Source organism: Triturus cristatus, chromosome 3_2 (genome assembly GCF_964204655.1).
Source record: "Triturus cristatus chromosome 3_2, aTriCri1.1, whole genome shotgun sequence".
NCBI classification, from domain to species: Eukaryota; Metazoa; Chordata; class Amphibia; order Caudata; family Salamandridae; genus Triturus; species Triturus cristatus.
The window spans coordinates 844,494,090-844,506,956 of NC_140584.1; the positions used below are offsets into that span (position 1 = coordinate 844,494,090).

Consider the following 12,867-nt stretch of genomic DNA (forward strand, 5'->3'; position numbering starts at 1 on the left):
TTTGTGTGCAATGTATTTTACAAACTTCTGAAGCACTGAAGGCCAGGGGCAGAAAAGTGCTAAATGTGACTGAAATTGAAAGACCCATTTAGGAAGTGAGAGAGGTAGAAGTGAGATTCTACATAACAGCGCAAAGGTTTCAGCCAGAGGGAGTCTACTAAGATGATTTTTAAGAGGGGATGATTCCAGCAGTTGTAACAGCACTAGTAATCCCTTCCAATGAGGACTGTGTCTGCTTGGTGGATGCTAAAAGGAAACAAAAAGAACCGAGGAGGAATTACACAGGGCATCAGACTCTAAGTTAATACCCCATATAAAGGGAGATGCCTAGCTGCAGCACAAAAACTTCTAATGAAGTAATTGTCATTGAGCAAAGAGTAATGAAATGAGGTCAAGCCTAAAATGTAAAGCTCTAAAGAGTTTGGGGGACAAACCTTGGTATTCAGGCTAAGGGCCTGATTACAAGTTTGGTGGTGTTCCTGCGAGTTAAATCATCGCGTATGTACGCACCGTACATACGCGATGTTGGGGTACGCGATGTTGGGGTATGCGATGTTGGGGGTACGCACAGTACATACGCGATGTTGGGGTACGCGGTGTTGGGGGTACGCACCGTACATACACAACGCATGCCTGTACGACTCGTACCCCTGTACGACTCGCACCCCGGGAACAACTTTTCCCGGGATACAAGTCGTACAAAGTTCGCTTAGTAGCGGGTAATGGCATTCCCCGTGTACGGGACGTTTTCCGTACAAATCGTAAATCGGAAAGCCGGTCCGGATCGTACTAGTACGGTCGGACTGCATTTTTACCATTTGTACGGAAAAGTGTCCGGGTCCGTCTCGTACAACTTTTCCCGATCCGATTTGTACGGATCGGGCCGATCCGTACAAATCAGATCGGGAAAAGTTGTATTTTTCCCGTACGAATCGTACTTCACGGGTCGGACGGGACTTGTACGATTTGTATAGAAAAATTTACCGATACGAGTCGTACGGGAAACAAAACATACAGGATCGGAATCGGCCCCTTGGTGCCCAAGGGGGTAGCTAAAATCTCCTCGCAATTGCTAATGAAGTTATCGATGCGTGTCATAACACAATTACTTTTCGCGGACTCTATAATTTTGTCCGACCTTTTTACTTTCTTGCGCTTGCCCACTCCCCCTCCCACTTCCCCTGTAGCCTCCATCACCTTCCTTTTACCCATACCTAATTTCGATGGGTAATAATCTAGCAAGTAATTGATTAGTACTAGATTATAACCAAATGATTTGAGCACACATAAGAATGGTTCAATCCTTGACCAAGCAATCCACAATCTTTGAATATACACAATAGTCCCAGCTGGATACACTCAGCTAAACTTAATCAGATTGTGTGCTATGTAAGAGATGGCACAGCAATTGTCGACGGGAGTTCACACAAGTAGCGTTCACAAAGGACCATCAATAAAGTCAATACCTTATTGTGGAGAAGTGTGGCTCAATGGTTAGAACAGGCAGACCTTGATGCAGAGCTCTGGCCAGGGACCAGGGTTCGATTCCTGCCTCGGCGGGTCTCGGGCTCATAAATTCCTCTGACCGGATATTCTCGCCTCAGTGCCTATTCTAATCATGGGTCCCACGCTGCAACTCTGGGAAATAGCTTGCTTAGTCTCCACAATGGCCCCCACAGCGCGAGGGATGCCTGGTTTCACCATGGGGGTGCCCAGGAGTGGACACTTCACAAGGAAAACCACGAAGGGTTCCCTTGCGGTATTCGTACAAGCGCCGGGAAACCCACTGTGGGTAGCTGTGCGCTATACAAGTACAAAAACATTTACATTTACATTGTCTGCACGGATCTGGAGTCAGCATTAGGGGGGTGGCCCTGCCCTGCCTCTTCCTGGCGATGACGGGCAAGGACGTGCCCACCCTTGGCCCGGTCTTTGCCCGGGCGAGGCCTGCACGCGTCCCGGGCCACGGAGTTTGCTGGTGCTTTTGAGCGCTGGTGAGTGGACAGAGGACCTCCCTCATGGGAGTGGTCAGGCAGCAAGGAATCCTGGGCAATGAAGTCCCCCAGCGGCCTCAGTGTGCAGAGCGTCCCCGGCTTGGGCGGCAGGTGATAGTCATTTTTAATGTATATTGAATTAATAGGTGACTGTTAGACCTGGCATCATTGGCATGAGTCTCTCCTCCATTTTTTTCCGTTTGCCTCCTCTGTTAACGATGTTTTTGCTGGAATATTGCTTTGGGCACTGTGCCACTGCTGATCAGTGCCACAGTGCAAGTGCTCCCTATGTTAAATTGATACATTGATTGGTGTTACCATAATTGGCTTAGTTGACTTACTGTTCAGACCCTAGTCTAGTGTACTGCGTGTGCCAAGGGCGTGTAAGTTAACTGCTGCTGGTGGGCTTGCAGCACTGGTTGTGCCACCCACAGAAGCAGCGTGTAAAATGTGTCTCAGGCCTGCCATCTCAGAGCCTGTGTGCAGTCCCTGACTGCCATGTCGACTTGGCAAGGAAACCTACTTACCAGTCTCTAAAAGCTTCACTTTGCCACATTTCAGACACCTCTATGGTAGGCCCTAGGGCTGGGGCTGGGTGCATTGTAAAAGGTAGGTCATGCCCTGATGTGTGTGGCATGACCTAATAGTGAATTACAGCCATTTTCGTTTTTCACTATTGAAGGGCTACCTGCCTCCAATAGGCCAGACTGGGCAGACTGATTATTAACTCCATTATAATCTAACTGACTCAGGGAGCATGGTAGCAGGTCGAGTTTAGTATCCCTGAACTCAGAATTTAATAACACACCCTTGAGGATGGATGGTTTTTAAATTCTGTGTTTGAAAATAGCCCTTTTAGAAAGTGGCTATTTTCTTGTCCAACTATCCACCGGTCTCTGCTGGTTTGGTGTGTGTGTCAGGGGCTGGGTGGCTCCAGAGGTCTGAATGAGTCAGTGTGGGGTGAATGAGGCATCTACACTTAGAGTGGGGGAAGAGTAGTCCCTGATAGCCTGCCCTGCCTGACACAATGCTGGCTCCACCTCCTGCCGGGCGACTGATAGCCCTGCTCCTGCCAGTGACAATACTGGCTCCGCCTCCTGCTGGGCGGCTGAGGACCCTGCCCTGCTCAGTGAATAGGCCAGGTGCCTCTGCCTGGCAACACCCACAACAAACCCAGGATGGGGGGAATTTCCCTGCCTGGACAAAGGGAACAAAGCAGAAAAGGGGTATAAGAGAAGGACCCCTGAACCAAGAACTCAGATCACTTCTGACAAGGAAACCTCTACCAAGGACAAGAAGCCTGCTGATCCAAGGACTTGCCTCCCCCTTCTGCCAGTGTGCTGTTTGCTGGGGGGAACCTGAAGCTGCTTCTTTATTTTTGCCAAGGGACAAGGAGAGAGGAACTTGGTGTGTACTCTCAAGCTTGCAAGAAAATCTCCAAGGGCTGGAAGAGTGCCAGCCTCCTGTTGAAGTCACAGGGCCAAAGGACTTCACTCTCTACTGAATTGCTGGTTGCTGGAAAGTGTTATTTCCAGTGCACAGGGGAAATCTGCAGTCTCGACGTCGCCGACGCCGCCGAATCGAGCTCGACATCGTGAGTAACGGCTCCAGTGTTTCCAGCCTTCGACGCCGGCCGGCGGGCCCGATCGACGCCAGTAGCGACGCCAGTGAGTAGTGAGTTCGGCTCCAGCTCCAAGCGACCCCGTCTTGACGCCGGTATCGACGCCAGTGAGTAGTGAGTTCGGCTCCAGCTCCAAGCGACCCCGTCTCGACGCCGCTGCTGATCGCATCGACGCGACGCCCTTCTCGACGCCGTGAGCGCTGCTCCGGCCCGACCCCTCTCGACGCCACTGCGGATCGACCCGAATCCGAGGCACGATCGACGCCGACCTCGACGCCGACATCTCGACGCCGTGGATCATCGTTTTCTTCATTTCCAAAGGTACTGTGTTTGTGGGTTCTGTTGCAACTCCAGGCTCGACGTAGCGCTCCTCGCGGTCGACGCCGAACCTTGGGAATATCGTAAACTCGACGTCATGTGACTCCTGTGGGTGTCACATTGTTGCCAAGAACTGTGTTTTCAGAAGAATACTTACTTTTGTTGCTAAAGAACTATTTCCTAAGAAGAAACTTTACCTGAACTATTATTTTTCCTTCCAAAGAGTATTTATTAAGATTGTGGTATTTTTTTGTCGTTATTTGGTCTTGTGCTAAGCCTTATATAAAAATACTATTTTTATAATAACTCCTGTGTTGTGTCCATTTGTAGTGTATTCACTTTATTACTGTATGTGGTCATAAATGCTTAACACACTGCCTCTGAGATAAGCCTGTCTGCTCTGCCAAGCTACCAAGGGGGTAGCAGGGGTTATCTGAGTGTGTAATCCCCTTGCCCTGACTAGAGTTGGAAGGTCCCTATTTGTCAGAAGTGTATACCTCTGCCAACTAGAGACCGCCGGTTCTAACAGTGACTGTTGTGGTCATCTCTAAATTAGCCAGACAGCTCAACCTTGTGGCAGAAGCGCAGGTGTTGACAATTAAGTGCCGGTGTCAAGCACCAGAAACCACCAGCTCAATATAAAGCACTGCATGATGCATAGGCTCACTTATTGGTGATATCGCTGAGGGTAAGCGTGGAACAGTCCAACAGCTGTAAAGTCGACAGTCAGACATAGGACAGATCGTGTGTGGTCTCGCTCTCGCAGCAGCTGGCAGCACAAATAGTAACAATACAGGATCCCATCACCTTGTCACCAGAAGTTGATGATCGATAAAAATTATAGGAAGGCAATAATGTCAAATTTCTGTATTCTAGTCATCCCTGACCTGTTACCTGGCGATTAGCTCAGGTGGAATGCTCTCTGCTGAACGTTCTAATTTTGAAAACAAATTGGAAAAGATGAGAGAGGAAGGGAATGTTTCAAATACTTAATGGTAATCCTCATTACCCCAATTCGTAGCAAACCCCAAAGTCAGGACCTTGCAGTCTTTTGTGCTGTCTGATTATAAATGTATATGCTAGCAAAAATCAGATTATCAAAATCACCATTCTGTTTAAAACCTGAGGTCTTTCAATGGTAAATTCCTTGTTTTAAGACAGCTGGGTTAAAGATGTTTAAAGTGCACCTGTGTGGCTGGCCGCAGCAAGACGGCTGGCCAAAAAGACATGCAAACTTTAACCAAGTGCATTGACAGCCCACCCTTCTGCCTTCTGCTGTCAGTCAGCAGCAGCCCCGCCCCCATCCTTGCGCTCTGCTCGGGACTGGGATGAAAAATAAAATGGTAATAAATTACCAATTTATTTTTCAGGGTTTTGGGGGGACGGAGGAGCCGACCATGCTACTGTCAAATTGCTGTTTTCTTTTAATGTGGGTGTTTGGGTTTACTGTTCTTTGTCTGACTGCAAAGTGAGGAATTTTTTTGAGTGAACTGTGCCACGGTCTTGCTGGCTTACAGGGAGTGTGAAAGAAAATACTGTGGGTGTCAGGTTTTCTCTAAAGCTCAACAACATTTATATACCTGCAAATGAACTGTACAAATATTTCAAAATATATCAACAGTCAGGAAAGCACAAATGAAGCCCATCATTTTGTAATTCTGAGGTTTGTTGGAAACGGTTTTAATAGAACTAAAGCACATCTAGACACTTTAGTTGGTGATGCACAAATGATATATTTTCACTGAAACTCAATTTAGGCACATCATCCTTTGTGCTACATAGTTTTATCAGTAAATCTTCATGTCAGTACACATTTAGTAGCCATTTAATTGGAAAATGTCTGTAAATGACACCATGCTTCAGTAATAAAATATTTGCACAGGTGTGCTCCAATTTCACTTCTGGCTACATATCACATGCTTCCCACGCTCCTGCTGAATGGGCATGGCTCATTTGCTATACTTTGTATGATGCTACTTTTTCACAATCCCTAAAACTGCATTGGTATGATATTGATGGCAGCATCCCCACTCTGAAAATTGTTCCAGCACCACTGCTTACTACCAACAGTAAATTTAAAAAAGATGAGGCACTCAAGCTAAATATGCTCTAGGGCCCTAGGAACGCCACTATCCACACTATGGGGTCTATTATATTGTCGGGCGGATCTGTCGCCCGCCTCCCATTTGCCCCCCGCCACATTATGATGGCGGGGGTACCGCGGTGGACGGGAAGACCGTCCGGCGCTTTTCCGCCCGGTTGAAGAGTCGACCGGGCGGAAAAGGGTTGAATATGGTGGCAGTGTCTGCTAGACATCGCCATCCATATTACAATTGGAGCGGGAGGCAGCCTTTCCGTGTCGTCGTTGCCGCCACTGAAAGGCATGCAGATTCCACAGTTGGGGGCCCGTTGTGGGCCCCCAGGATGTTGGAGGGGAGCACATGGGGGTACCCATAGTACCCCCCTGCATTTGCATGGACGACGTGGCAGGCACCGCGAGGTGCCTGCCACGTTGTGCATGCAAATGCACAATGTGCAAGCACAGCATTGTGGCGGGCGGTGCTGTGTGCACCGCCCGCCACAATGATGAGGATGGGGGATGCCACCGTGGCATCCTAATTGCTGGTGCAGGACCGCCGCACCACTGGCGGCCGGTTCCAGCACCGCTAGGGTGGCGGGCGGACGTAAGTCCGCCCGCCATCCTAATAGGCACCTAACAGTCTGCAAAACCACGAGCATGCTACCCCAAAAAGCTCCTGTCTCTTAATGACAGGGATGTGTCGGGCTGCAAGAGTTTACTGGGACTCTCAATTTAAATGACAGCGGGATCCTGACCTGATGCCAGAGACTCATGTCTTGAAGAGGGACATACAACAAGTGCATTCTAAGGGGGCGTACTCACAGCACCACAAGCACAGCAGAGCGGTGTCTTATACCTCAACACAAACAGTAGAAGGCAGACCATTACCACACTTACCACAGGAAAAGTTACAAGTCAAAAAGTATCCTTTTCTAATGTACTTGGTTACCAGGACACCAGAGCACATTTTTACCCAAGTTGTACTCTTTTGTCAACAAATCTTTGTTTACAATTTTAAGATATATACAAAACACCGTGATAGGTGCAAGGAGTGACTTTCAGGAGTTCTTTCATGCATAAAATCCAAAAATCGCCAGAAATGTGTTGTACAGATGCTGTTTAAATCATCTCTAAGTGCTTTCCACCACTTTTCAGCTCCTAATGGATACTCCTTTTTCCCATGTCACACACCCACTTATCCTTTAGATGGCAAGAGGAAGATTCGAGTCCCCCCTGCTCTGCTGAACTGGAAGACGGTGCATGAGAAGATGCCTTGGGGCATTGTGCTCCTGCTGGGAGGTGGTTTTGCGCTGGCCAAAGGCAGTGAGGTAATCCTACGCTTTTCCCTTTTTCCCCTGATTAAGCTAAATCTGAAGGACTAATTGTTGCACTCTCCTGCAATGTGTCCTGGTCTTCTGTATTTTCCAAACAATATTCTTGACACATCGATTAAATCACAACTCACGTCTGGCGTGGCTATAGAATCTTAATCAGAGATCATTACTCCGTTTTCATGAGAAACTCAAGTTTTATGACAAATGTATGGGCATGGATTGCATCTGTAGACAAAGCTTCTTAAAAAAATGAACCTATTTGATGACTAGTTACAGACAGCTATAGCTGATTAGAATACCTCGTATCATCAGTGCGTCACAAAATTGCAATAGGAAGTACGTATTTTGAGTCAGCCATCTTTAACCATAGGTTTACATGTGTCTTTCTTGTTATGTCATTGTTTGGATGAGATATCTATCAAGACCATGGCATTACGAGGATAGTTTCATTGTCTAATTTGTGGCCCATTAGGTTTTGGTGGTGGGGCTCAAGTCGTTATTTTTTAAATTAGAGCCAGTGTCTGCTCTTTGATGTATTTACTTTGCTGACCCAATGACATTTAACTGCTGGTTTATATATTTTTGGTTTAGAAGTGTTTGATGTTTAGATGTCTTAGATTGTTAGAAAAATACAGTACTAATTACATATGTCCATTTTGTGTCCATTTATTTTATTTTGCTGTCACGATAAAATTGTGTTGGATATATAACTGATGTTGATCTCAGGGTAAAGACGTGTGCATTTAAGCAATATTCAAAATGTAACAAAAAGTATACTTTTTCCTTTGTCACTTTGCTGAGTAATGTCACTCACCACTTGTAATGCAAATATCATTGTTTGACTCCTTTTCATAACACTTTACTAAATCTGTCTGCTCAAGAAAGAGGTCGTACTCCCATCTTCCATATTGTTGTAGCTCCAGATGTTGCTTTATTTTGGAATTTGATTTCTATCACAGCTGGAGACAACACCCACTAAGTCCTCCAGCCTTTACCAATATGTTCCCCTGACAAAAAGCCACATACGTTGGCTATGCCAATGCTTCTTATTATCTGAACCCAATATCATATTGCAACCATGGTCTACGTCACATTCCCATAAGTGGTGGTGCACAGTCTATGCTCAAGAGTAATCAACGTTTTCAAGAATGAACCAAACAGAAGCTTACTGCATAACTCCAACCCAACATTGGTCCCACTCTCTTCTTATGAGAGAAAAAAGTTGCAGATCTAACCATCCCCAATGTTTATAACATAATCATATTTGTAAATCAGGGATAGCCCTGATCTTAAGGGTCATGAAGGTAGTGGCAGGATAAGGAAGTAAATAGTGCTCCAAGAGCCCTGTTTACGTTGTATAGTAGCCACTCTCCCTCCTTCTGCAAGTACATCAGCAATAGTAGATGAACGATAGGATTATGTTGGACCTAAGGGAATTGGCTATGTGCTATGACTAAGGGTATCTGATGTAATCTCTGATAACCCAATAAGATTGATTTATCGACATCCAGAAAGCTACGGTGATCCTATGAGTTTCTACAGAATGACACAAGACTCTACGAGTTATTGTTCCATACCTTTATTCATAGCACTAATCCCACAGTGGTCTCACACATATTTTTTCCAGTTTGATCCATTGTTTTAAGTGTGACCAAATCCTACCCTTACCCAATAGCCCCTAGTGTAAAAGTGATCGTAGGGATTCCTTTTTCTAGAAATAGAACCGCAAAGTTAGTGGAACTGCTAGTAGTTTTTTGATGATGAGAGTTTTGACCTTTTTCTTTTTTTTTGTATGATGTCAAAACCAAATTATTCATTATTGTTTTGTATTCAATCTGTGATCCTGCTTAAGGGGCCTTCGTCTAGAATGAACTGTGTGCCTTTTTTTAAATGCAGTCTTAATTCAAGTAGCATGAAACCAGGAAAACTATGAAATTTTAACATGTGCTGATTAGATTTTACATGATTACTTATCGTTAAATATCGTAATTGCTGATCACTCACTATTTAAATGTGAGGTTTAATGGACTAAGGTCCGTATTCAGGACTCCCATTGAATGTGAAGAAAATATGCAGTATGGACTTAGAAACTAATTACGTTTTGTTTCTCTTTTTCATTGGATGTAAATATCTTAATCAATAATTGTTACATATTGTATTGTTCCTACGTCCACTATTGTAATGATTTTTCTATTAATCAAACAATAAAGGGCACTAGTATAGCATATAGATATACACATAGATATTGCCACATATTATTTATCCAAAATCAGGATGTTAAATTTGTGTGGCAAGGTACAATCACACTGATGAGGCCTTGTGGCCATTAGAAGAGTTGTTTACACATGTACAGTAATTGTAATATGCAACTGTAAGATAGCAAAACTTGTTTTTTCCATGTTAAGTTTGCTGTAATATGGTTATAAACTTGAATTTGGCCTTTGCACTGTAGTAATAATTGTGTGAATCTACTTTTATAAAAACAGTTGCTCTAAATAACTGATTTTAGAAAACATATATTTTCACTGCTATGGCATTAACATATATATGCAGCTGTGCAGAGTGTAATATATTATTTATTAACATTTGCGCATGTGAGATAGGTCCAGGACCCACAAGTGCAAAAGCCTCTAGTGGGTGAAGATGTTCCTCCCCTCCCCACTGGTGGCAAAGATTAAAGTTGATGCAGGTCATGAGGGTGCAGCTAGAATGCACTCTACTCCATTTTATGAGATAGTGCATATCCCACTTTTGAAAGGGACATTTTCACTTAATGCCATCACAATTGTTCATGTTTGTTTGTATTTAAACAAAGCATTGAACCAGACGTAATGTGTTAAATGTGTGCAGTATGGTATAATCACATTAACGAGACCCCTGCCTACTAGGAAAATTGTTTTCCACTAAAACGTCATTGCAACATGCACCATGTTAGGTATTAAATAGTGTTTTTCTCAGGTCAGTTTAGCTGTTCTGTGATAATATGCAATTAGAGCTCATTGTAGTAGCACATGTGTGTATGTGCATTTATTAATACAGTTACAGTGTGTCATTGAGCCATATTTATGTCCATTGTCGTTGCATAAAGGTATGTGTGTGCGTTTTAGTATAAATGTAATTTATGCTCTTAGGATTCAGTTAGATCAGTTAAGTATACTATCTCTTCTGTTTTGTGTTATTTTATATCCTTTATTTGGTCTTACAAGTGACATAAACTAATCAAAACTTTCTGATTGCCCCAACAATCACTTAAAACTGATGCGCAGCAGATAACGCAATATAGCGCTAACATATAGGCATTAATGTTGGAAGACAGATTTGAACCTTATTAAAGATCAGTGGTCATTGAATCCTTAGTCTGTTTGCTGACACTTCCAATAACTGTTTCTAAGTAATATGAACTGTGATTCTCAATAAAGGACAAAAGTGTACCCAAAAAAGTCATTGCCTATTAATCTATATCTCTCTCTTTTTCTCTCTCTCTCTCTTTCTCTCGTTTTCTCTTCCACTTTGGATCTCTCCGTCTTCCCGGTTCACCTGCTTCTGTCTTTCAGGAGTCTGGACTGTCACGCTGGCTGGGCGAGAAGCTCACACCCTTGGAGTCTATCCCACCTGCTGCGATTGCCCTCATCCTCTGCCTCCTGGTGGCCACCTTCACCGAATGCACCAGCAACGTGGCCACCACCACACTCTTCCTTCCCATCTTGGCGTCAATGGTGAGAGTTGATGCAAGTCCTAAAGGTGGAGCTAGACTTCCCCCTATTCCATTTCATGAGAAAATGGATATCCCATTTTTAGACAGGGACACTTCCCTTCTTCTTTCTTTAGACAAAAGTGGTCCCAGCAGAGAAGTCAAGAATGTAGGATTCATGGTGGATGAACTCCTTAATAGGAAGTCTCGTGTTGACTGGCTCATGAAAAACATATTCTATTATTTTTATAGATTACGATCAATCACTAAGCTTATACAACTGGACTCAAAAGCTGTTGTTGTTGGTAGTCTATTAATTAATTCCAGGTTAGACTGAGGCAGTTCCCTATACTTGAGGCCTTCTAAGAAACTTTTTTGAGAACTGCAGATGCCGCGGATCACTGGAGTCAGGCAGTGGTGGGTTTGAAGAGCTGGGACAGTGTCACTAAAACATTGAGGGCTCATAATTGGTCTCAAATTGAGAATCAGATGTTTTAAAGTGTTGCATGAATGTGTTTCTGACCAAGCCTAAAAGTGCTAAAAGTTTTCAAATTAGAACATTATTTCACAGAAATAAAGAACCCCATGCCCTCCTGTAAAAGCTTTCTGTGAAAATGTATTCAGGGTTTATCCAGAGGAGGATGTCATAATTTGCCCACCAGAGAAGTTATTTTTCGGATATACTCTCCAGATTAGCTGAACCTTGAACCTTCACTTTCTACATTTAAATTCTCGCTCTCTCTTATTACTCTAGTGGAATTGTAGGCAATTAGCATTTCAGCACCTTCAGTGTCAATGTAAGCGTGCCATATAAATATCATCCATGCATCCCTCCAATAACATACAGTTTCCTACGCCTAACCTGATATCACAAAGAGACCTGATAAATGTACCAAGGAACCTGAAAATTCTTCAATTGCTGCACGAACCTATTCTCTTACCAGTGAACCTGAGCTTAACTATTTAACCTGGTAACCACACCAAATGGTCCAAAAAGGGCGTACAATTAGGCCCGGGTGGTAAATTCCGTTCCGCTCGCGGAATTTGCGGAATTTCGGTAATTTCGCGTTCCGCTGAGAACGCGAAATTGCCCAATATTCTGCTTTTCGCGATTTCGCGAAATTTTTTCTTGTTCGCGTTCTCAAAATGCGTGTTCACGAGATATTTCTCCCCAAGCACGCAAACAGCAACCGTGAACAGGAAAAAAGAATCGCGAACAAGCAATTCCGCGTGTTCGCGGAATTTCTGCATGTTCGCGGAGATTTTTTACCGTTTCGCGGAGATTTGCGTAACGCAATTACGCAAATTCCGCCCACCCCTACGTACAATCTAAAATCGGAGTGGGTGGAAGAATTCTCATATGCAGCACGCAATGAAGTGATGTCATAGAAAAAAATCACCCCACCATATAAAAGTGCTCAGCATGTTAAGCACTTACTGTGATCTCTGTGCTTGGATTGCCTGTCGTGAATTCAGATTATGACATTTCACCATTCCAGAGTTAATCAAATCATCACAATTAGATGAGATAATTATGATGGCATACATAAATACACATTGAAAGAAAATATCAGAGAAGATTATTTTATTATCTTATTATTATGGTATAACATGAGTCATTTTTGTAAAAGTTTAATGCTTTTATTTCCTGCTGACTGAGCATGTCACCCCGGTGAACTGCCTACTCCTGGATCTTCTCAGCGATAAAGTGGATGCAGCTGGAGAAATAGTTAAAAAATTAGGCCAGGGCGGAGTTTACGGAACTCCGTCGAAGTGACCAAACAACTCTGCCCCACACTATGCGGAATTCTGCAAGAGGCAAAGTGCTT

General features: G+C 44.0%; 1 protein-coding gene across 1 annotated transcript in view; it reads left to right on the top strand.

Annotated features, from left to right (window-relative positions):
• SLC13A2 (solute carrier family 13 member 2) overlaps positions 1–12,867 on the top strand; it is a 255,046-nt gene that overhangs the window by 193,792 nt on the left and 48,387 nt on the right. The window contains exons 9-10 of the mRNA XM_085649113.1: positions 7,220–7,341; positions 10,902–11,063. Coding sequence (XP_085505239.1) covers positions 7,220–7,341; positions 10,902–11,063 — 284 coding nt within the window. The remainder of the gene's footprint in view (positions 1–7,219; positions 7,342–10,901; positions 11,064–12,867) is intronic.